Source organism: Condylostylus longicornis, unplaced genomic scaffold (assembly GCF_029603195.1).
Source record: "Condylostylus longicornis isolate FDR11 unplaced genomic scaffold, ASM2960319v2 ptg000018l, whole genome shotgun sequence".
Lineage (NCBI taxonomy): Eukaryota > Metazoa > Arthropoda > Insecta > Diptera > Dolichopodidae > Condylostylus > Condylostylus longicornis.
This window is the reverse complement of record NW_026577987.1, coordinates 8,980,598-9,008,302: the sequence shown is the minus strand read 5'-3', so window position 1 is coordinate 9,008,302 and position 27,705 is coordinate 8,980,598. Positions and strand designations below refer to the sequence as shown.

The 27,705-nt window shown below is 23.0% G+C and overlaps 1 protein-coding gene across 3 annotated transcripts in view; it reads right to left on the bottom strand.

Annotated features, from left to right (window-relative positions):
* Positions 1–27,705, bottom strand: part of LOC129606357 (protein SYS1 homolog) — a 31,184-nt gene that overhangs the window by 3,303 nt on the left and 176 nt on the right. Inside the window, exons 2-3 of one of the 3 annotated variants that reach the window (XM_055516654.1) lie at positions 27,308–27,579; positions 22,150–22,555 (exon numbers count right to left, since the gene is read on the bottom strand). In XM_055516654.1, the coding sequence (XP_055372629.1) occupies positions 22,150–22,338 (189 nt within the window). In that variant the 5' untranslated portion in view covers positions 22,339–22,555; positions 27,308–27,579. Of the gene's footprint in view, positions 1–22,149; positions 22,556–27,307; positions 27,692–27,705 lie in introns of those variants that run through there. The other 2 variants (XM_055516653.1, XM_055516655.1) reach the window with 2 other exon arrangements.

Below are 27,705 nucleotides of genomic sequence, written 5' to 3'. Positions count from 1 at the left end.
AAATTTCTTAAAATCTTTTTATTTGGTAATCTAGTAAAAAAAATTAAAAGCTCAAGTTTAAAGGTGGTTTAGAAACGATTTTAAAGCTGTTTTTTTTTTTTCATACTATGGAAGTCACCCATATTTAGAACTTTTTACTATATTTTAATTCCCTGTCAAATTTAGTGAAGTCTCATTATAAATAATGTTATTTAACCGTTATTTATTAGTAAAAAACAATTTTTGAAGGAAAACTTCTTTGTTTTTATAACTCTTATAAGTTTAAAAAAAGAAAAGAATTATGGTTTCATGAAAATCTTGCGTTCGTGTTTACGTTCTCATAATGTGACCATTCACGCTTCACAATTCACTTTAATTAATTTCGAGAAAATCTTACATGAATTTCAATACAATAAACTGCTTTTCCCTTTATTAAAATCTTAATTTTTTTTTGTTTAATCTACGAGTCTTAATGATGATATTGAATAACTTTTTTCATGAATTTTTTTTTCATATTTAATTAAAATAGTTTCACGTACAGATTTAAATATTCTTAAATTTTTATTTTGTTGTTTCTCTCCCTTTTTTTTTGTTCATTGTATCAATTATAGAAATGATAAATATTTATAACAATATTAAATCCCAAATAGTCTAAATAATAAGTAGTATACTCGTCTAATTTAAAAGATTATATAACAAAATTCCAACAAATAAAAGAAAAAAAAAATACAGAATCAACTTTCACCCCCTTCATTCGTATAAACATTGAAATACACATATATACATACATCCTCATATTCATATTAATATATTATTTAGAATTATTATATCTCATGAAATATATACATACATACCCTATGTATACAAATATGTATAGGCATTTTAATTGAAACATAATAAATATAAAAGATAAACTGGTAATAACAAAAAGATATTGATAGTATGTATTGCGTATAACAGAATGAAATTAATAAAATGATTAGTAGAATAAAATAATTATCAAAATGAAAAAAGAAAAAACAGAAACAAATCTAAATGACTTTCTAATTTCCAGAATTTTGTGTTTTCTAAACAATTTTTATTGAAATTTAATTATATGGGGTAGCATAGTAAATGTATAACCAAAATACATATAATAAAATCGTTATAAATTTAACACGAACATTTTATATTTATGAACTACATAAATGTACATAAATAAAATGATATAGTAAAATCGTTATGAAAAGTTCACGAACATTTATACATACATATTTACTTTAATATAATTAATTAGTATTCAAGGATCTTATACATTATAGTCTAAGTTTTGATTATACTTACTTAATAATAGTGTCATAATGAAATGCTTTAAATTCAATTATTGTTGACAGATAATAAAATTTACAATAAATTAAAGTACGCATACTATTGTTTAAGAAAAAATCACTATGAATGTGAAACTAAATGAGAAAAAAATTATTTTAAATAGTTAAAGTCCTTAACGAAATTTATTTATAATACTCGTACATTATATAAAATTGTTTAATGTTCTACAAATTTTGACAAGAAAAAAATGCGAACCTGGACAGTAACAGAAAATAAAAATTTATAAAAAACAAAACGTGCTCATTCATTACACATACTTATGTAAATTCATTAAAATGAAAAATCTCCCACAAAACAGAATGTTTTTAAATTTGTTGTAGAAAAATTTTAAAATTCAGTATTTTACAACTTTTATTTATTAATTTAATCAATATTAAAAAATTGATTTAAAGCAATTCTTCCACATTTTATATAATTATTTTTTTTTTAAAATAAAATTCTGCCATATTGTTCTCATATTTCGAAATGCTTTCTTTCTATTGAAAGCCAGACTTTTACTCTTTAGCCAGCCAGTACTCTTTTCTCTATATTAAAGTTTTTCATAGAAATTTAAAAATTTAATATTGAGCATTCAGCACTTATTTACTAACATAAAAAAAAAAGAAAAATTGGCAAGCCCTCTACCGGAATAAGTATGCCCATTTACTTTTTTGAGCTAGTCCTTCTCCGTAAATAAAGGTCTGTCTCGCATTAAGAAAAAAAATAGTGTCCAGGCCAATATTTTAATTGTGTCAAGTTATAAATAAAGGCACATTTTAATACCTATACAATTATATAAATTTTGTGTTATACTCAGTTGGAAATTCTCTTTTTATTTGATTAATTTAAAATGACTAATGGAGACATAAGTATTCAAATATGTACATATATGTAAGGATATTATGTATGTATGTTTATAACTGAAACATTAAACTAATTAAGTATATATTATCACTTGTCATTCAAAATATAGTTATATATGAAATAATTAATCATTTATTTGATAGAAACATTTATTTAACCAACAAGCAATTATAAATAATTTAAAAATAATTATATAGTAAGTGGCATTGCATTAAAAAAAAAAAAATGGAAAAAAGGATAACTTGAATATTTAATTTAATTTTAAATATGTTTCACGGAATATTTGTTCGAATTCAAATCAAATTGCCAATCAAATAATCTCTAAAAAAAAACTCAGCTTATAAATGAGTTTTATTAATTGAATCGTATAGTAAAATAAATTTATACTTTAATTTCGAAATCCTACTGTTTTGTTCGAAATCAGCTCGCAATATTAATTCGGAAGGTAAAATATTAAATACAGCTAGTAGGTTTCCATTTGAAATGTAAGAATAATTAATGATCAACAAGCAACACACAATTTATCCCTCAAATTATGTACATTAAAAAATATACTTAATTTTAAGTATAAACGTTGTTGAATAAAATTAATATCAAAGAAAAAATAATTTTTAAAATTTTAAATTTTTATTCAATTAAAAAAATAACAAAAAAAAACCAAATAATAAAAGTAATGAGGAAAAATTAAAGGTGAAAAATAAACACAAACTTTTCCAAATAGATTCGTTTTTCTTCCAAAACAGATTATGAACAATAAACATTTTTATTTTCAGTTTTTTAGTGTTATATTGGTGTTTGTTTTTTCTTTTATTTTATGGTTATTTTTTATTTATATGTTTTTTTTTTGCTTTCTTGTGTATCATTAATTTCCGAATAAATAATTAAATAATCCACACAAGAAATATAAAAAGAAACGAAAATAGGTATAGAGTTAGTCGTGTCAACTCTGTTATACCAGCACGAATGTTACCATATAATTTTATTTGCTAGTGTAAAATTTCTGGAATTTAGTTTTAGTATTTATGCTCAAATAACTTCCAAAGTTTTATGGCAGTTACCATGAGATGTCAAGCATTTCAATGGGTTTTATCTAAAAATAACAGCCATAAAAATCAGTTCATATGAAATTTCAATACTAAGTTAATAGGTTCAATCATTTTTGAGGTAAATTTTGAAGTTGTATAGCAGTTCCCAATTCTCTGTGTTGATCTCATTCAATTCGATTACATTTTCTATAGTTTGTGAAAATTTGGTGAACTTATTTACAATTAGTTTTTGTGTTATTGATAGATGAGCGGAAAAACATGACTAAATTGACTCAGAATTCGACTCTGAGCAAGATTACATACATACTATATATATGTATATATATACATATGTATTTCAATACCTCAGACAATTATTTCTTAGCGTTTTAAACGGAGTGATAAATTTATAATACTATTCGAATAAACATTCGCTCAGGTATAAAAAGGAAGAAAGTGAAAATATATATATTTTTAAATATATATATATAAAATAATATAAGAAAATGAAAGTGCGCGTTGCAAAAAAAAAATTAAAAAAAATACTGCAAAATGGTAATATTTCGTTGGTTGAATACTTAAAAACAAAAATCAATATAAAGTTTTTCACATAGGAACGAAATGATACAAAAAATCCGATTGCATACATTTGTCACATACTTTCGCATTATTTTCAAAAATCTTACTCCAAAATACAATGCTATTACCAACCAGACATAGTAGAAAGCGATAAATAAAATTGTAATTTGACAATTTGTGTATATGTACTCTGCATAACTTAATAAAAACTCAAACTCCCTTGAAACAAATAAAAAATATTTAAGCTTTAAATTTTTAAATCTATTCAACTTCCAAAAACTAATTTTATTTCTTCTTTTACATCATTTTAAGAATTAATTTTATAAATCTTAAATTTCTAAAGTCTGCCCTTGTATATATTATTTCAACTGCAATATAAGCAAGAACAAATAAGAAAATTTTTCTAATCGAAATGAACTAAATTGAACAATGTACTTACTTACTTCTGAATTGAATTGAAGCCATTTATGATATAACCTATAAATTAGGTACATATTTTTACATTCCACGTATGTTCAATTGCGAAAGCTTCGTATGCAACAAATTTATTTGTAAACCTATATTTCGATATTCTCGTAGCCAAATAATTAAGAAATTAAAGAATTGATTTGAAAATGACAAAATGATTTAGGTAATCGGAGAAATTTAAAAATTTTAATTCTTTATTCTTTAACGCTTGTTTAAAACTTGAATTTTGTGGCTTTAAAACAACACACTGCAGTGATTTCATTTAATAAAATTTTTGCCCTTTTAAATGGTAAAGGTTTTATTTTTCTTGAAAATCAACTAATAGGCAATTTTTTTTTTAAACATCCTGATTGTTTAGTCGCGTTTGAATATTTGGGAAATTATTTCTAAAAGTAAATTATAATTTCATTAAATTCAATTTGATATAAAAAATTTAGACCAATTTCAGTTATCATGTTTTATTGTGGTTTTTATTTATGACATGAAAATGTTAGGTTGTTCGTTAGATATTTGTTTAATTTTTTAATCTTATTGTTGTTGATGAAATCGTGGTTTGTTATTTCATGGCTTTTACACTACTTTGTTATTTTTATTATCTCTTCGCAATTTTCAATTGAAATTATTTAAATTAATGCAAATAAATGTTACTCTTATATACAATAATTTTGCATTTTATTCAAGACCTTGCCAAATTTCAATTTTTTTTCTTGTAAAATTGTTCTAAGTTAATTTTATTTTATACTCAATTTAAATTATTCAATTTATTCATCAAAAGGAACAATAATTAAGAATAAAAGATTTCATTTTGAATTTATTTTATTTTCTCTAAATAAATGTGGTTTTTTCTTCTTTTATTAAGATTCGAACGGCACTTGGTATAATTTTTATTTAAATTCTAATTAAATACATTAATTAAGTTGATTTATTCTTAAAAAATTAAGTAGGTACTGATAAAATTATACAACTTCTTAAGGGCTATAACAAAATTCTCTTTAATGCAACAAAATATATGTACAAAGTTGAACGACTGTGTCTCGCAACAAAAAAAAAATAATTAAATAGTAATGAAGTTTTTTGATTTATTTAGATGTATTCATTCTCATTATTTTTAATTTTTTTATATTTTCATATCCACATTTTCGTTCATTAATTCTATATATATATATATGTATGTACATATTATGAATACGAGGCTATTGTTAGTCTTACTTTTTTAATTATACTTTAGGTATGTAACAATATGTATGAAATATATAGACATTGTTAGGTAAAAAATAAATTATTATGCATTTAATATTTTACACTCTGATTCATCATATCATTTTTATATATTTTTCACATTTTTATTCATGAATTATAATTTAAAAATTAATTCAAAAACTAAAATTGAATGTAGTCGTAACAGCAGTAGCAAAAAATTTTTTTTAAGCTTTGAGTTTATTTTAAGATTACAATGAACCCATTTATTGTAAGATTTAGTTTAAAAAAACCAATAGAATAATCAGAATTTAATGAATAATCATACTATTGTGCATGCTAGGAAAACAAAATATTACAAATTTTTGAATAAAGTTACCAGCACTTATTTATTACAATAGTATATTTAAAGAAAAACTGTAGTTAAAAAATAAGAACTACTTAAATAAAAATCAAAAATTGTTTTTCATAAATTGTGTTTGAATCTCGACACAATTTAGGGTAACTTTTTCCTAAATAATTAAATTGTTTTTACTCTCACCAGATTTTTTAGTTGGATTGCACTTACGGTACCAATTCGAAATATTATATTATATACCATATGGCAGTTTCAGTATTTTTCCCGGAAAGTGGTTACTTCTAAATCGACATATGAATTAATTGCAGTTCAACTCTCGATTGAAATTATAAAAAAAAATAACTTAAATATGACCATTCCCTTATAAAAATTTTTCAAAACATCCCAATGTTCATTTTTCACATCTAACTTACAAAATTATTTTAATAAAAATATGTTACTGAAATCTTATTTTATTATAAGGAAAATCATTCAATCACTCCTTTAAAAATGGTATAAGTATACTTTAAAACTATGAACTAACCTCAATTTGAACCCTAAAATACTGCAATATATCAAAAAAATTGGGTAACATCACTTAAAAAAAATCTAATCGGAAATGGAGCCAACTACACTAATGTTAATGCCTTAAAACATATTGAGGCCGCTATTCAATTGCAATGCACAAATGGGAGCTTAAGCGGTTTTTGTTTACGGAGTAACAGAACAATAATTCATGTTGCAAATAACAATATAATTCAAAATATAAAATTTCTAATACTTAGATGAATAAAATAATAATAGATTATACCGTTAAAAATTAGTAAAATATGACTGATAGCGGCTGGAAAATTAAAAAATTAAGAAATTTTAAAATTCCACTTTGCGATTTCAATTTTATTTTGTACGATTCCATTTAATAATCCAGAAGCTACATTTTTTTAATGTTATGAAAATTTTAAAATACTGCAACAAAGTATTAATTAATACTTAGTTGAATATTAATAAACTTTAAATTCATAATTCCTGTAAATTTCAAATTGACTGCTTGTTCAAATGGCGTTAGACCTTATTTATTTATTCATTTTATTTATTTTTTACAATTTATAAAATAATTATTATATTAACAAAAATATTCAAATTTAATTTTTAATAATTTTCAATAAACATAATAATTTCAAAATTAAAAATTATTTAAAAAAATTAAATTTAAGTATATGAACTTATGTAATTTTAAATAAATGCCCAAGTAGCAAAAAAGATAAAGAATTTTTTTTCCGAAAAATTGATTATTTTAATATCGTAACTAAACAAAATAATTACAAAAGGAAAACCACTGTTTCCATTTGTTTATTTCAATATTTCTCGAAAAAAAGCAATAAATTTTTCTTTCATAAAATATAATATGCAAAGCAAAATAAAAAAATTTGATTTATTCATTCATCAAAAACAAAAAATTATTTATTTTATGATTTTGTTTTAGTAAAATGGTAGTAAGTAAGCAACATTTAAAAAAAGATTCAGATATTATACATTGAAGTTATTTGTATGCAAATAAAAGAGAAGCACGTTCAAACTCACAATAAAAATATGAAAACTCATATATTATGACTGGAAGAGTTCAAAATGCTTATATAAATGCTTACATATATGTACATAATACACAATACATAATATAAAATAATATAAATGGACATAAAATGTATGTACGTGTGATGATCTTTTCATGATTGATTTCCATTATTTTCAATTTTAATCAACATTTTTATTTAGAATTTGAAAAAGAAACAGAATTTTTTTTTTTTGCAATATTAAAAATTCTCGAAAGATATCTGACCTACAAAAGAAAAAAAATCTCTTTTATCCTTCAAATACAAGGATATAAATTTATTGTTACTTTTATGTATTAATTTTTAAATTTGAAACTTATGAAATTTTTTTATTAAATAAATTATTAAATTGCATCATCATCCAACATCTAATAAAATTCCGATTTGAATAAATTTAATCAAAAATATTTGGTATTCAAAATAAAACAAAATTATAAGTATTCAGAAATTATTGTAAATTTAATTTAATTTTGAAATTTAATGCAATTAAATATTTATTTTCCATAAAAATAATTATTAAATGAAATGCTTAATAGCAATCGTAAAATGTTTAAGGTTAAAAAAATTTAAATATTTACGGGAAAAATTTAATAATAATAATTTTTACGGGAAAAAAGTTACTACGGTCGAAATTAAGCTGACCAGGTTCCGAAAATTACAATATTTTTACTAGTTTCTTTAGAACTGCTTAAGTACGTAAACCAAATTTACATTTGTGATTCCTTCCTGGAAAAAGTTTCAGGTTCAATACAATATTTCAGTTAAGACTGGAAAAAATCGTATAAGAGTATTTCTTATTTTTTTTGTTTTCGATTATTCCAAATTCTTTTTGATAATACAAGCGCATTAAAATTCGAAAATTGAAAAGTTTAAATATTAATTAAGAGAAATTGTTTGCATGCAATTTAAGTAAGAATTTTTCAAAATTAGATTTAAAATTTTTTCTATTTTTATATAAATCATTTATATTATAATTACAGAACCTTCAAACATAATATAATTTAATTTATTTAAATTTATACTAGATATTAGATTGTTTGTTTAACATGAATTACCACAAAACCACATTAACCACATGACAAAATTTACTTCATTCTTTTCATTTGAATATTTTGTTTTACAAAATTAAATTTTGCAATAACTACTGTTTTACTCAATATTAAATAATTATTCAAAACTTAATATAGATATTGTATCTACACACATATATATATATGAATTGAGCATAATGTATGTATATAATATTAGATAATTCAATTTTAATAAAAATATACATCAAAAGTTCGGCCAAATTTAATAAATCAAAAGAGGATTTATTTAATCAATTTTTTTGTTTTTTTTTTTTTTAAATTCGTTTGATGTTCAACAAAACAGCAAGAATGGGAGGGAATCATTACTTTTCAAATTAAAGCCACCATAACAGTCCATTTATAAATTGTATGCAAAAAAATCTCATAAGTAATGAATTTTTCTTATTTAATTTCATTATTAAAGTAATTTTTTATGATCCGAATCCGTATCCGAATTAGTGCGTTTTTAAAGACATATTTTGCAAAAAAAATATTGGGAGAAAGGTGAGGCTCTTTCTAAAAATGATTTTAATTTTAGTTTCTTTTAAAATAAATTTTAAATTTGCTTTCGAACAATAATGTTGTTCTTCATTGTTTAGTAAGGATGAAATTTAGACTATTGTTTAGTTAAATTGGTTAAACGACGTTTTCTAATGTACTACCTTTTTTCTATATTTGCCAAAATCAAATTTCAATAATAACTTTAATTTACTAACACACTACCTTAAATTTTAAATATAAACTTATTTAAACTAAAAAATTCTTTAGATTTTGTACATACATACATACTTACAACTTTTTCTGTAAAACAAAGGGAAAATAAAAATTCAAACGAAAATTAAATTTTAATTTTAATAATGATAAAATCATTAAAGTTAATAACGTTACGCGCCATATTTTTATCTTTCCGTTTAGTACACGTATATATGTATGTATATGTATTACATTGCCAGCTTTTTCCTTTTTATACCCGTACGAACGTATGTTCGAAGGGTATACTAAATTTGCCTTACCGTTTGTAACGCTAAGAAATAACGGTCTTAGATATAGACTCAAGTGTATGTTTTTGATCAGCGTCAAATTCTGAGTTGATTTAGCTTTGTCTGTCCGTCCGTCCGTCCGTCTGTCTGTCCGTCCGTCCGTCCGTCCGTCCGTCCGTCCCAGCGATAACTCAAAAACTAATTAAGCTAAGTTCACCAAATTTTCACAAATGATTTATTGTAGTAAGTGCCAGAACCCTACTTAAATTGGACATGATCGGGGCACCGGTTCGGGCAGCTGCCATACAACTTCAAAATTTATTTGGCTATATCTCAGAAACTATAAAAGTTGTGGTATTGAAATTTCACACAAACGAATATATTAGTAGGGCCAATGTGTCTCATAAAAGTCGTTGAAATTACTTGGCTCCTTCTGGTACCTGCAATACAACTTTAAAAGTTATTTGGCTATATCTCAGAAGCTATTAAAGCTATGGTATTGAAATTTCACACAAACGAATATACTAGTAGGGCCAATGTGTTTGATAAAAGTCGTCAAAATCGCTTGGCTCCTTCTGGTACCTGCCATACAACTTCAAAATTTATTTGGCTATATCTCAGAAACTATAAAAGGTGTGGTATTGAAATTTCCCACAAATGAATATATTAGTAATGCCAATGCGTATGATAAAAGTCGTTGAAATTACTTGGCTCCTTCTGGTACCTGCCATACAACTTCAAAAGTTATTTGGCTATATCTCAGGAACTATAAAAGCTATGGTATTGAAATTTCACACAAGCGAATATATCAGTAGGACCAATGTGTTTGATAAAATTTGTTAAAATTTCTTAGCTCTTTATGGTAGCTGCCATACAACTTAAATAGTAGTTTGGCACACACAGTATTTTGAAAAACACACAGTACTGAAATTTTGCATAAATTAATATGGTAATACGGCAACTTAAAGTCATAGTCTGTCCCATAGTCAGTTATGGCATCTTTATTTGCACATAGGATAACGAATTCGTACGGGTATCACAGAGTTGACAAGGTCAACTCTATTTTTTTCTCGTTTTTTATTTCTTTTGACTTTATTTAAGATGTTCACAAAAAATAAGAACAGTAAAATTAAATATACATACTTAATTGGTCTTGCTCTACCAATTCGTCTGTTTCTTTAATATTAATAAATCAAAAATTATTGATAAGAAAATCATATTTTGTTTAAAAAGAAAATTATTTTGACAATTCCTCCTTCCGTATTTACTCACTGAGTTGGAAAAAAGAGTTAAATGAAGAAAAATTTTGTCACTTTATTTCAGAAGATGAAAAGTTGGATAGATGTTTTGTAATTTCTACGTGACGTACTTACTCATTATGAAAAAAATGAGAATTGCAAAAGTTATAAAAATAACCAATTAAATTGGTAAAATGACAAATTTTAATTGAAAAATAATTAAAAAAAACACTGAAAACGTAAAATGCAGACTAAGATTCGAATTAACAAAACAATTTTCAATTCTTATTTACGGAATAACATAATGCATTTACGTTTCAAAAATAAATGTGTTATAATTTGTAAATAAAATTGATTTGGCCCCCCTTTTCATCTTTCATTAAATCACTGTTGAACCAAAAATGAAATCTGATATGATCAGCATGTAATCTAATATGATCAGCATGAAAGTTTGTATTTTCTATTTTAGCGAAAGTTTATTACACGAGATTCTACAGGAATATAATTGACTCACTTATGTTATGTAAGACGTTCGGTAAAAGGAGTAGATTCTTTAAAGCAAATTGATTCGAAATTAAACAATTTTTATAAGATTAAGTTGGTTATTTTCTTCCTTTAAATGTAAAAGATCAAATTGTTAATTTTTTTTCCATACAGAATGCGGATGAAGAGCATCTGGCGTACACGATATGTTTATTTATTTAGATTTTCGTAAATGTATGTATATAAGTAAACATTAAAATAAAATGGTTTAAAAACAATATGTTTTAAATGTTCCATTTTTCTAAATGGAAAAAAGCTTTTCTTTTTCGTTTTAAAAATAATAAACTTTTTATTTTCCATTCTTTGTTCTAATCTTCTGTTTTGTTATATTTATTTTTTTTATTTCACTTTTTCCTCCTGAATTCAATAAAAAAAAATTTTTCTTCCTATACAATTGCTAAGAATACCTTTAATAATTTTAATTAAATAATTATAAGAATAATAAAAAAAATGGAGACACAATATCCAAAAAAATGACAAAAAAAATCTATAGGTATAAAATTAATTTTTAATCAGTGCTTATTAAACATACATATATAATTACATATATTTCAACCTTATGGATTTAAAATTTTGGTGGTACAATTGACTGTTTCTAATATGAAAGTTCTTAATTTTTTACATACTCAAATTTCTTACAGTTTGGCATGAATTCTGTTTCAATATTGGTCAATGAATTTCAATTAGTTTCGAATTTACAGAAGAATTGCTAAAAAAAGGTAAATTAAATCTGAAATTGAGCTTAATTATATAGCGGTTATACAACTAGAATTTCGGCATTTCGGCATCTTGAAAACTTAACCTTTTTCATTGTTAATCATAAAATTCACTCTAATGTTATGTCTCCTATAATAACAATATGAAAATACATACATTAAGAAATGACTAAAGAAAGTATAGTGAAAACAAACTGATTATATCCTATCCATTTATAATAACTATGATTAGGCTGTCATTAAAATTGACTATTTATTTTAAACTTATACTGATAAAGCAATTCGTTTATTTAAAAATGGAATAGGTATAAGAATATTGAATATTCAATTACTTTGTATTTTATTTGCTTATAATAGTATTTTATGCTATTTAATTATCCATTTAGTAGTTTTCATTTTTATTCCATTCCTATAACTAAATTTAAACCCATTTATTTAAAAGCAGAACTATCATACGCACGGGATTACAGAAGGAGACATGGAGAATCAATTGGACATTATTGGAAAAATAGAAAATAAAAATTATTTTTTCACAATTCTACTTTATCATGAATTTTTTTGTCTTTTATCGATTCTCTTTTGTGGGCTTGGTTAAAAAAGTTTCTTTTAATTCGAGAATCAAAATTTCATATTATACGTTGAAGTTATTAAGTATTACATTGTATGATAATAATATAATTCTAAATACCATTTAAGATAATTCCTAATAAGTATAGCGTTCTATTCTCATACAAATTTTTAGGTATTTTTCACATTTAAAAATACACTTTAAAATTTATGCAAATCTTTTATAGATTGCTCGTTGTTTTTAATTAAATTTTTAAAAAATCAAATATTGAACAAATTAATTAGATATAAATAGAAAATAAACAGCTTATTAATTTAATTTTCCTCATGGAATGAATTTAAAAAAAATATCTATACATACAAATATACATTTGTATGTATAGATAATGTTTGTATAAAAATTAAAATAAAGAATATTTAAGAATGTGCAAGAGTACATAACGTATTCCTGCGGCAAAAATATTTTAATACAATAAATGAGGTATTTTAATTTAGAACAAAATTTTCAAATTTGTATAATGGTCTTGCATTATACAAATTTGAAAATTTTGTTCTAACTACTTTTATAAAATTTATTTAAAGAACGTTTTCGCTGCTTTTCTTTGAAATCGAATTGCTAGAGTTAATAATTTTTTTCGCAGAGTTGTGATGATTAAATAGAACATACGTTAATAATAAAAGGTTAAAGTATACTTAAGTTAAAAAATTAATATAAATTTTATTCAAATTTACGATTTTAAGCAAAATGAATAAAAGTGTATAAAATTAATTTTTAAGGTTAATTTATAAAAAAATAAATGACTTAAATAATTTTAAATGATTTAAAATTAGGAAATGATACCAAAAAATATAAGAGATTTATGCCAAAATTTTCTATATCAAGACGACTTTATGCTAGAGATCACTGTATGTAATTACGATATGTGCGAGCATAAAACGATAATAATATAATTTCGTTTCGCAACAAATTATGTTGTCTTTTCTCTTTATAACTAATGTTGTGTATACTGCGTATGTCGATATCTATAATTTTTTTTCATATTTCACCTATATTAAATAAAATATACAAAAAACAAATTCTAGGATTTCAGATAAGATTATATTTGATAATTAGCGTTATAATAAATAAATAAATAAAAAAAAATAGAAAAAAAAAAATAAAAACAATTTTTGATTGTAACCTTAAAATTTCTATGCCGACTTATGAACTTTTTTTTATGTATTAATTAATTTGTAATCATTGCATTATAAAGCCTCGTGAAACAATAAAAATAAAACGTATAAAGTAATAAAGATTTACTTTGACATTTCGTGTAAAAATGATTCGAAAGCATATTTAAAAATTCTATATTTAGTTACCTGAATATTTTATATATGTGTGTATGTATGTAACTAAAAACTGAAATAATAAAATAAAAATTATTATAAGTAAACCTACTTGCAACAAATTTGATTTATTTGATTGATTGCATATGTATAGATGGTTTTACTTTTATAAATGTTATAGACGATTTTACTACCACAATAATTACAAATATTGGAAATTATTACATTTGTAATACAATAGTAATAATAAAATTATTTCTATTATAAAATGTTATTTTAAAAAAATATACTTGTTTTGGTAAATCAAATAATTTCTTTTGCCTTTTAAATATAACAATAAAGTTGGCATTGGCATTTGGTATTTGGTGTTTGATAACAAGCTTACATACTTTATTACTCACTTGATATTGCATACCAATTTTGTTGTACATATTGTAGACATTTTCTTAAATTTTAATACCAATATTTTTGCTCTTAAAATTTTCGCTTGTACCACCACATTTCATCGGCAAGAAAATTTGTATGAATTTCAAATTTGAATAGTATGATTACTCAATTAGAAAAGTTGTTACAATTATAATCTATATCTACACTATAACATTTTTTATATCAAATTTTGTTAGCTTGGTTTTCACATGTAAATTGAAAATTTATTAGAACCTTTTCCAGAGCTTAAGATTATTGTAGTTTTTCATTTTTACCCCCAGTGAAAATTTTCGAGTATATTCGACCTTCTAAACATTGCATAGTAAAAACTAGAAATTTAACTGAATTGAATTGAAAGTTCGATTATTTAGTAAAAAAAACTTTGGACACTATATTAAATATTTTCCATTCGGTACAATACTTCTAAAAACTACAAATAAGATAATTGCAGTAGAAAATTTCCAAATTACAAAAAAATTCAAAATTAATCAACTGGGAACGGTTCAAAGCTATTTAGTTTTTAAGATTCATTGTTAATAATACTGTCAAAGCTGTATGGAATCAAGCAATTTTATTCAATATTTAGAAGAAAATAGTCAAATTCATTAGAAAGAAGACATTAAATATATTTTTAATTTTTTTTTAATCAAAATCTCTTGAAAGTGCAAACTGGTTGTATAAGATCTTAAATATTTGTCAATTTAAAATATTTATATTGACTTGTATTTTTAATTTATTCCAATATACAATTTAATGATTCATACATGAATTCATACATGAATATATATACATAGGCAATATTTTAATTTTAAATTAAATATTTTATCGTACAACCAAATCACGTTCGATTATAATCTCATTCGATGCAAAGGCTATACTGGTTCTTTTATGTATAATATTCACAATATATTTTTTTAAGGTAGGTAACCGATAATAATTATTGTTTACTATAATTCTAAAACATAACAAATAAAAATAATTATTAAAAACTGATTATCTAATCGAGAATTTCTATAAGATCTGTGATATCAGAAAAATTTAATATATGTACGTGTTACATCAAAATTTTTTTTGTATATTTTCCATTTTAAAAGTCATTTCATCATTTTTTTATATCAATTCAGTTTTATAGTTATATTTTGTGATTCAATAAAATTATTAATAAATGTTTGACTACTATTATAGCTATAAATGTAATCGTGAAGCATTAAAATTTTCAACTCTTATTGAAATTTAAATATAAAATATTTAGTTATTTAGTTTTAATACTCGTATCAAAAGTTTTGGATATACCCAATGATCGGAATTGTAATAATACTGTATTAATGCAGCATTCAGCTTTGTGTCGATATGGTGTCATTACAATTTCGATGCCAGAATTTGCAATAAATCTTCAAATTTCTATTTATTAATTATTTTTATGTAAAAATAATGCACTTTTTAGAGCAAGCTTTCGTTACTGCAAAATTACTCGTAATGTACTCTGTATTTTGAATATACCTTATAAATAATTAATACATTCAACAATTTTTAAAAGTAATATACTTATGAAGTATTAAAACATTTTTAAATGTTTCAAATTGAAAAAAAAATAAAAAAAAAATTTACAGTTTTGTATGTTTTTACAGTTTTGTTTAATTTAAAATACTTGATGAGTATAGTTACATTGTGAAAATAAAATTTAATTAAAACTATCAATTTCCTTAAAATTTCAAATGAATAACAAATACATACTTATTCACTAACACCTGCTAACAAATTAATATTTTATATTTAATTGAAATTTTAATGAAAACATAGTAACACAATTGCTAAATATTTCATATTCAATTATTTATGCTTTTGAATATATTTTAAAAATAGAAATATTATTAATTCTTTAAGACTAAAGAGAGTGTGTAAAAGAAATTTCTCTTTTAATAAAAGTATTCTTTTTATTAAAATTTTTATTTATAATTATAGATTTTAATATTCATTGATGAACATTTTACATATAATTTAAAAATAGTATTTCTTTTTCGAATGCAGTAGTCAATAACAATGAAAAATATTTATAATTCGTTTAATAATATTTTATTTTTAGTTTGATATTAATATTTTCAAAAAATATTTTTTTTTTAGAATTTCTTATTAGTAATAGTTTCCTTATGGAATAATTGAAAATTCAAAATTTTAAAATTTAAAACAAAATGTATACAAAATAAGGAATCCAAATTCGGACTTCCGAATTCAAAAATTCATTAGTTTTTATCAAGTTCGAAATTGCGGAATCGAAATAAGCCCATTTCCAAATTATTCTAATTTATTTATCGTTAGTTTTCTCTTTTCCAACAAATCATACGGAACTTCAGCAAGTAACACAAATATAATTTGTGAAAGAGAGCATTAGTGAGCATTTATAAGGATTTATTCGAAAAATTTACGCACTCTGCCATAGTTAAAAAAAAATTATTCGTTTTCTCACAATTTTTTGTTGTTTTCATAACAGAATAGGGTTACTCATTGATTGGACGATTGTAAAAAAAAAAGAAAAATAAATAATTTTCCTCGATATACTGAGAGACCGAAGGAAATTTTCGTCGTGCAATACATATTTAGAAAGTTTTTGAAAAAATTGATACAAGAAAATTGTTATTTACATTAATCACTATAATCATAAAACAGTTTTCCAAATGTAATTTTTAAAATTTTTTGGAGGAAAAAAATGTTTTACACATTTTTTGTTTTTGTGAACCACATTTGCCGGAAATTCTTATTACATATAAATTGTTGGTATAGCAGTGTAAAGTTTGGCTCCGACACTTCAACACATTGATACATGACCAATGGTACTAATTTATACAATTATTTCATTTTTCTCATTGAATTTGTTTTGATTATTTTATTTTTTCTCAGTGAGTTGGTTTTGTTTTTTAAACCTACATATTTTTTTCCTTTTAAATTTTCTTTGCGATAACACCGGAATTATACCGGAATTCCGAATATCATTTTTTGAAAAAAAATTGGATTCCCAAATACAAAATATGTATACTATAAAAATTAGTTTACTTACTGTATTTAATAATTAAAAATAATACAAATTATCGCCCCTATTGATAAAAAAAAAGTTTAACAATTTTAGACAAAATTGAAACTTAAAAATTAAACAACGAAATTGTTTATTTTAAAAATTGTTTGGAAAACAAAATGAATTCTAAAATAAATAAAAACAAATGTAAACAAAAAATTATTTGTTATTAAAATTTAATTTTAATAATTTATACTTGTGGTTTTTTTCTTCTGTTCTTTTACCTTGTTCTGTAAATTTACAGAAGTTTTCTACTAATACTAAAAGTTATGATCAAAAACATTGGTCAAAACAGTAGAATATTTCAAAAGCATTCGTTGTAGCGTTCAAAAAATTTTCGAATTTAATGCAAAAAATTAAGTATTTCTTATATTTTCTGAAAAAAAATTCCAAAAGTAATTATGGAATTATGTACATATGTGTTATGCAATTACTTAAGATAAAATTTTTCAAACTAATCGGCCAGCTGTATACTCCAACAAAAGCAAAACTCATTTTTATACAGTTCAACGAATTTTAAAAGAATTATGAATTTCATGTCTATTAAAATTTCAGTGTAAACACATTTATTTACTTTTATTTTTTTATTTATGAACTAAATAATTATGGTTATTTAACATTAGTGTTTTTAAATTGATACCAAGGTTAATTAATGTATGCACAATAAAATATAAAAATATAAAATACTTGCGACATGAAAAATAATTAATTCTCACTTGATAAATGACGTTCGAGAATTTTTAAAAGAAAAACTTAAAATAACAAAAACAAAACAAAAATTAGCATTGCATTTAGAATTAGAACTTTTGAATATACATTTAATTTAAAAAATTTTTTCTATATTACTCAATAATCTCTCTAATATTTGACTCAATTAAAGCACACTGAATATAATTGAGCATAAGTATTGTGGTGTATAAGTAAAAAAAATCAAAAATGTAATCTAAAAGTAAACCTCGTTGCAAATCTACTACTTTAAAAAAAATATAATTTACAGCAACAAATTTAGAGTTCCTCAAGAATATGCTTAAATGATATTTACTGATGACGGTAATTTATTTTTACGAAAAAAATAATTAAAAGAATTTCGAAATCAATAATCAGGAATTTTTTGTCCTATTTTTTTATTTACTGGCGAGTTCAGTTTTTTGTTTAAATCTTATAATAGTAGCACAAATTACAAACATATTGTATACATTATACGGACATTATAGGAAGACATATAATTACAGAAATATGGTCCAACAAGAATTTATTAAAGTTTATTTTCATATTATGTGTGTACTCGTAGTATACGTGTTTACATAGAAAAATCTACAATTTAAAATGTAGCAAATTTAACTATTTTTTAACATAAGCCACCTCTAGCATTGAATTTTTATATTTTTATTTCGTTAAACTTAACGAAGTAGCCTTTAGAAATAAATACCAAATTTTTGAGTTCTCATTTAAATATTTTTCTATTTTTATATAACTTTGTCAAAATTTATTAAATCTTTGTTATACACTTGCATAGCGATATAAAATTTTTATTTTATAGTAAATTTCTTACTATAAGTACTTATATAAGTACATTGCAATTGCAAGAAAATTGTAGGAATAAAATGTGTAATCCGTCTGCATATGTTATGTGTTTAGTATATATGTATATATCGGTCTGACTTTAAATATATATACATATGTAGAATAATTAGAATTTTAATATTTAAAATTGAATGATAAGGTCTTGAAAAATTTGTTAAACTATACACTTACATACATCATATTCTATTCATATAAAACTTAAATAACGATAATATTTAGGTTAATTTCTCTCCAAAATGACGAAACATAAAGATTGTCTTTTAAATATAAATAATATTCATACCCTTTACAAACTAAATACAATAAATGTTCTAAGTTTAAGAAACTCTTATGATGTTCTTAGCACTTTTCCAAAAAAATTTTGAGAAAAGGTACTTATAAGTTTCACTCTGTCCATTCGACTGTCTATCCAAGTGTCTGTTTACAAAACTTGTACATCCTTGAAGATAGAAAACTGAAATTTTATATGTATTAGGAACTTATTTCCATAGAAGAAAATTTTTACCTAACTGCCCCTCCCCCTATACAAAACCATAGAAATGCCATTTTTTAACTATTTATTGCAGTGAAACCATAGGCATTGTTTAAATTTTGCAAAGGTAGAAATATAGTGGGTGGTTTTTTACCGCGACATACCATACTTGATCTATGAAAAAACAAAATGACCGTTAAACAAATGGTCATTTTTCTTTTGGACCTCAGGTTGTAAAAGTATAAAATTTTAACAGCTTTTATACACTAATAAATAGTTCATTTCATTAGAAGAAATTTTTTTAACATCTCCACCCCCTCTCAAGTTATCGCCTCACGAAACTTGTAAAATTTGAATTTTTGGTACCTTACATTTGCCAAACCACAAGCTTTTGCAACTTTCTGTAAAAGCAGAAAGCTAACGGTAAATTCGATGCCAATAAAAAATATAATTAGGTTTCCTAACTCACAGCATATCACTACATAATCGAGCATTATGTTAGCCCCTCTTTAAATTTATCTTTGCTTTAATTCAAAGACGGCATAAATCGTTCATCCTAAATGTATGCAATCCTTAAAGTAGTTTCGTTTACGAATGAAAGTAATAGTGTAACAGGTATATAGGTAAAACATATAGGGTTTTTAAAAGCAATATTTTCACTTGTTGAAGAGAAAAGTGCTACAATACAAACCATTGGTTTGACCCAACTCTATTCCTATTAATATGAAAATAAATTCTAATTGCATTCATTATTAAAATTATTATTGTATTGCGTCATTTCTGTAAAATTTATGTAAAGTTAGTGATAATTATATAAAATAATTATACATTAAAGTAATCAATAGTTTTAAAAACGAATAAAAAAATCCGTATACAAACATACATATGTTACTTAAGTATTGATATTATTTCAGAATTTTGTGTGTATGCATGTGTATATCCGAAAATTTTAAATAAAATTTTCATCTATAATATCATTTAATTCTTTTTAATATATAAATAAGCAAATTCAACTTTAATTTTCGACATTTAAGTTAAAACCAAATATGTGCATATTATATTTAAAGAATTATTTAGTTGCCTTATTTTGACTGCACCTAATAAAGATTAGATAATTTAAGGCCACCATCTTTCTTCGCACATATATGTTCATATATTATATATTATATACATGTGTATGCCTATATAAAACAACGAAAATTTTTATATAAAAAAAAATGAATGATTGGCATTATCATTTTTCATTTCTCACAAAAAACGAGCAGAGTATTTGTATAATTGTATATATGTATATATATACACATACACATACGTTAAATTAAAAAAAAATACAACTTTATTAGCATTAAATTTTCATTCCTCCTATCCGACACTCCTTGGACTTTTATTTAGACTTCATTACTTTAATAACAAAAAAATTTTTTTTTTTTTTTTGAAGTTCATATAATATTATCTTTAAAAAAATTCTAAAAACCATAACACTTAAATCATAAAGAAAAACGAAAAAAAAACCATAGCGAAAAATATTCTTCAAAAATTTTTTTCTTTCGATTCATAATCAAATAAACAAATAAAAAAAATTTATTTCTATTTAAAGTAAGTGATTCCCTTTAAAATAAATATAAAAGAACAAAAAATAAAAGGAAATAAAATAAAAAGCTAACAAAAGTAATAATGATTAAGAAGGGTTTACCATTTAAAACGGGGGAATAAAGGAAACCAAAATAAGTAGTTTGCTTTAAAGGTTTTTTAAATAAAGAAATTATGCTTCAATAAAAAGATTTCCAAGTTTCGGTTTTACAAGCGTTACTTCCTTCATAATTGTCACATAATTCATATTTCTGATTAAAATACTAAATTTAAATTTCTTTCATTTAGATAACTTTGTTGCCTTATTAAAAAATCACATGACCGACCACCAGGTGTATTGCTACGTACCTAGAATAATAAAGTTTTGTTTTCCTTTACGCCGTTCGAATTCCCTGAAAATTTCTTAGTTACTTCCAGTAGCAGCAGAACTCAAATATTAAATTTCGAAAAATTCCGTCAATTAAATATGGTACAAAATGCAAAATATCAGGCCACATATGAATTTATATATTAAATTGCCCATATATTATATGGGCAAAAATGTAAAACCAATTTAACATATTCCAAAAGTGGATCAATCTGAGTGTGACACAACCAAAATAAACTCATGTTAAGGTAAATTTAATAGCAAAGATTTGAAAAAACTTCATAATATTTTCGATATCATTTCTATTTAAAGTCTTAGAATTTAACTATTTAATGAAGCTTTTACCTTACATCTAGATACTTACATCTCAAATTTTTGGATTTGATACATCTCAAATTTTGATCACGAGTAAACAGAAAAATAAACTTATAAATAAATAATATAATGTAATATGAAATAAGTAACACTTATAAAAGTCTACCTTACTCTTGTACATTTTGGGTATGTTAGAATATGTTAATACAAACAAAATTTACTCGAACTTCTTATAGCCTGAATTTCTCTTAAACTTGAATTGATTGTTATATGTTCTTAAATAATTGTGTCTCTTATATTCTAATTTACTCTATTTTGAACATATGTATGTGCATATATATATATATATATATATATATGTTTCTATTATTAAGTATATATATATATATACAATTCAAATATACATAATATACTTTGATATTTTTATTATTTAAGCGGTTAATCTTATATAAAAAAATAAAAATTTTATAGAAAGTACTTACATGATATTTGAGTATGTTGTCTAATGTATGATTTGCTCCCGCTAAAACATCCATTACAGACATAAGAAGGGCTAATGTAAAATACAATATAGATTGCATTGCAATTATTTGACTGATTAATAACACTGGATCCCATTGTGTAGTACGAAATGATCCTCCGTTACTTGATTTGAGACTTTTTGATTTCATTTAAGATAAATATTTCGTATATATTCTTTTGTTTAGTTTTGATCTTTTTTTTATTATTAAATTTTTTGTAAATATAATTACAGAAATAGATTCGTGTTTTCGTTGTTACGCAAGTTTTTTATTGTTTCGCACAATTTAATTTACTTATTTTTCTTTTTTTTTTGATCACAAACAAAAATTTTTTTTTTAAGAAATTTTATTGTAATGTTTTTCGGAACTGAAACGAAAATTACAGGAAAATCACTTAGAAACTTAAAAAAGGTTTAACTATATTAATTTTTATTTGCATTAAGGTATACTAGTATAATTGGTTATTATAATTTGAATATTTATTCTTTTAGCTAGATTTTAGATCAAAGATTAATAATCGAATTCTTCACATACTTTTAAATACATTTTTTGGTAGAAAAATATACTTGGTATCCGAAAAATGCTACTAGCTCTCATACTTGAACAAAATTAATCAAAAATCAATATTTCTAAGGAAATACAAAATAAGGAAATAAATGTTTTTCTTTCCATTTTCATTACAAAACGTTAAGTACTTCTAAACGACCACTTTTTCGATTCAATAATTTCATATGTTTTCCTTGTAAATTTTTAACTTTTCTAATAATTACAACGGAAAATGTTTATTATTTACAGTTCATTGTATGTAAACATATAACGAACGACCTTCACAGTTTACATGTTTTCATTTTCGAAAAGAAAAAGTGGAAGAAAAAGAGAGAAAAAATCCCTAGACACAGCCCACAAAAGAAAAGCGAAACCAAATTTTTCTGGGACATATTAAATATATTAAATACTATTCGAAAATAAATTTTTTGAAAAATGTTTTTTCCAAAATTTTTAACCAAAATAGAAGAGTACAAGACAATTTAAAAATTAAATTTTTTGAAATTAATATTTTGGCCTTTTTGATAACGTCGACTCCTACTAAACTTTAACAGTAAGCCAAAATACAACTAAAAATTAATTTCTTACGTTGTATTACGTTACGTTATCTGTTACCATGTAGCATATGTTCTCGAATGAAAAAATTTATAGGGCTAATAAGAACAACGAAAAGAAAAAAATCAAAGTATATTGACAAAAACTATATATTTTTCACATATTCCATACATATTATGAGCCCTTAATTATTTCACTTTCTTTTTATGTATAATATATGTAATGTGTCTGCTTCTTGAATATTTAACAAAACTATAAGGTAGGTACTTAATTTAGACAAAAAATATAATTATTACCATATTCCATTTTACTTTTACTAAAACTTTTTTTTCTTCTTTCTACTTCACATAATTTTTCTGTACTTTTGAGTAAATTCTCTTATTCACCTTTGTAAATAAATAGTATGTGTAATTATTACATATACATACATGTGTAAATTCTGGATGAATGTTATTTTAAATGGAAAAAAGAGCAAAAAATGAAAAAATAAATTGATAAGGACAGAGAGAAAAACTATAGTAAAAGGATATCAAATTTTAATGAAGTTTTACGTGAGAATAAAATACACATAAAGGAGAAAAATTTAACAACATGCTCTTACAGGTGTTAATCAACAAGTGATATTTGAAAATAAACAAAGAGAAATAAAAAACATCCTTTCACACGGTCTTTAAAAAAAACAACATTTTTTCTTATTTTTTTTTGTAAATTCTTGAAATATTTTTTTATAAATTTTCGTCGTTGTGTTTTAAATTTTATGAAACAAAAAAAAACTTCTTTTAATTTTTTGATTCTTTTTTCATGATTTTACAATTTTTTTAGTATTCATTTTTAAGCGATTAAATAAGTATATGTTAACGAATACAAGCATACGTATATATGTATATGTATAGACGTATGAAATTTCATTTTCAATTTTTAAATTATTGAATGTGAGTCATACCAAATAAATTTTGTATAAACACATTTGAAGTATACGACCTTTTCCATGTACATACATATGTCCAAGATTTAATAATCACGTCATGATTATCACGTTATTCGTTTGATTTTGCAAATTAAAATCATCTGCAGTTAAGCAATTTTCTCAAATGACATTTTAAAAATTACTTTAACAAAGCAAAAAAAATCAAATTTCATAATTAAAATGTTTTCTTTACCATTCGTTTTGTCACATATGTATAAAAATCACTTATGCATAAAGTTTTAAAGAAATGCAAGAAATAAACTAAAATACTAATCAGTTGCGTTAGCAACGCATACTGAAATTCATAATGCGTACGTTATACCGCTTTGGAATTCATGACTAACGTAACTTGAACGCATTTGATGTAATGGGAAAGAACCTACTTTTACATCTTATAATATCCACATTAAACGTAAAAAATATTAAAGTAATTGTTATCAATTATTACTATCGAAAATAGCTTAGAACCGTTTAAATGCTTTCAGTTTTTATTTTTCTTATTTAGAATTTCATATTTGTTCTCAAAATCGTACATAACTATATATGTATGTAAATTTTAAGAAGTTAAATCAATTCAATAAAACACAAACATCAGTTATGTTTTTGATTCTTATCTTACAAATTAGAAATTATGGCAAAATATTGAAAATGAAAGAGAATGTGAAAATTTTCATTATTAAAAATATAAATATGATTTTTTATCTAAATATTCAATTAAATTCGAATATAAGCAATTGCATTTTTAAAATTTTGTAGCTATTCCCAAAAGCTATAAAATTATACCTACATACATAAGTAAGAAAAGAAATATTTACTGTGCAAAAACTATTTAAGGATTTACATTGAATGTAAAAAAGAAAACAAAATAAATCAAATATTTCAGCATACAATATTAAAATTCAAATTCAATAAAGTTTTATTTATAAAATTGAAAGTATCAAGTACAAAATTGCCTCTCTAATGCTTTTAATAGCAAAATCATAAATGTACTGCTGCGTATTATTATGTTTGGGGTTTTATTCCTGGAAATGATTCTAAAAATCAAAAGTATATCGTGCATCCATTTGATTTAAAATATATCTATATCTCTCTACAAAAATTTTATGGAAGCTAAACATTAATGAGGAAATTGTCCCACTATATTTGGAAATGTAATAAATAGAAATGTATGTAAATATTTTTAGTTTATTTTAAAATGGAAATTATGTGCTACTTATAGCAATAACATATATAAATTATTATTATATGGACATATAACATAATGAAGCAACTATCATACATAATATAATCATTTCAATTTATATTGCTATTAGTGAAAATATTAATAAAAAAAAAATAAGAAAAGAAAAAACAAAAAAAAAGCTTTTCATTGATGATGCCCCAGATATTTATGTAAGTGTGAATATAATATGTGAGACGTATGACGTTAAGTTAAGTAAATAAGTGATTTTTTATTCCGAAACAAACAAAATTATGATTGCAAAATTTTCAATTGAAACACCTAACTAAGTAGGAAAACATTATATATTTTTTGTAGATAAATGGCTTAACTTATTCAATTAAAAATTCGTGTATTTTATAGGAGGAAATATTTTAATGTAGGTATACCTACATATGTACATATATATAAATAATCATTTAAATTTTACATACAGAAAACTATATTATATACATATACATTTGTCTAGAATCTAGATATCATATGGGTATACATAATGATTTAACTGATCTCCTTAAATTAAATTTTAATTTCTTTAGTATGGTTTGTATACCCATGTACATTTCTATGAAAATTGGAGTTCTAAAACCCGAGGATTAAATTCTTTTATTAGAAAAAGCGCGATAGAACTTTAAAGGACTATTTTATTTTAGAGGATTATTATTTAATCCTTTTCGTCTTTTAAATTTAATATCGGAACGCACATTTGCCTCATACTTAATGAAAATTTTCACCAATTCATGTTGTGTCTTAATTAGTTTTATATTTTATATCTTTTACAGTGAAAATACATACGTATTAGGAATTTACTCTTAAATATTTTAATAAATAATATTGTAATCGTTTCACTTATTTAATTCAATAAAATTATTACTTTACTTCTCAGGAATTTTTTACTTACTTTCGTTTCACATTAAATTACTAACTTATTTTTTCGGAAACTTAACATTTATGTTGATATCTACAAATTTCATGATGATTTTCAAAGAATTTTAAGCAAAACGCTTAATAATTTTAAAATACACATATTGGCTTAATTGTATAAATACGTAGATAATGTACTGATGAACATGTGTAAATGTGTTAAAATAAAAATTCTTCATATATCTTTTAATGAGGATATATGAATAGTTATTCCATTTAAAATTTGTATCTGAGTAAATATCTCATACATACATATGTACATATAATTATCAAAATCCAGATAATGACGCCCAGAGAGGTGTGTTGACTCTAACACATAATAATATTATATAAGCATAAAGTAGGTATACCTACCTATACAATTTTCTCTTTCAGTTTAAATAAAAGAATTTGTAGACATCACGTAGAATGATTACTAATTAATAATTATTCTAATAAAATGTTTGCTAAACATTTTCGTTTATATTATCTATTTAAAAAATAGCTAGGTATATATCCCTAGGTAAAACGTACATATGATATATTATGTACGTATGTATGAAGTAGCAAAATACTTTCTCAAAATTTTCGACTAGAGTTCATAGACAAATCACGAAAGCCAACATATCTGCATATATCCTTGTAGAAATAATATTGTTATTGATTAATTTGAGATGTTGAATATTCATATGTTATACTTGTATTTAGATGTAAGGCAGGCAGTCTTACCTACCTACTTTGTATGTATTTTTAATTTCTTATATTATTGTTTCAATATTAAAATTATTTTCAATATTGTAAAATTATTAAAATGTTACGCTTATTTCTTCTAGTAATTTTCAAAAATTAAGCCTACACATTATAAAATATTTAATATGGTATACTTTAGTGGAATAAGGTTAATTTTCTTGGCATCAGTAAACCCTTACCATTGAGTTGTTGTTTTTGATTTTTTAAAACAATTTCAATATAGACTGCTACATCAGTATTTACTAAATTTCCAACAATTTAAAAATATAACACTTTCAAAATTAATAATTTATAAATTTGGAGTTGATCAAAATTAATTAAAAAAATATACTAGTACTTTTTTATTGGTGCTTATTTGCTGAGTTGATTTGACAACACACACTTTCATGTCACTGTCATATTGACATTTTGCAAAAAGTAATTAATGTCGATTTTTTTTAATATCTATATTCTAAAAAAATATTAATGGATATTACAATGAACATACATATACTTTTTTATATACGATAACCAGATATTTTATTAATAATAGATGAGCGTTTTTTTATAGAATATTATCACTTAAATTTTATTTTAT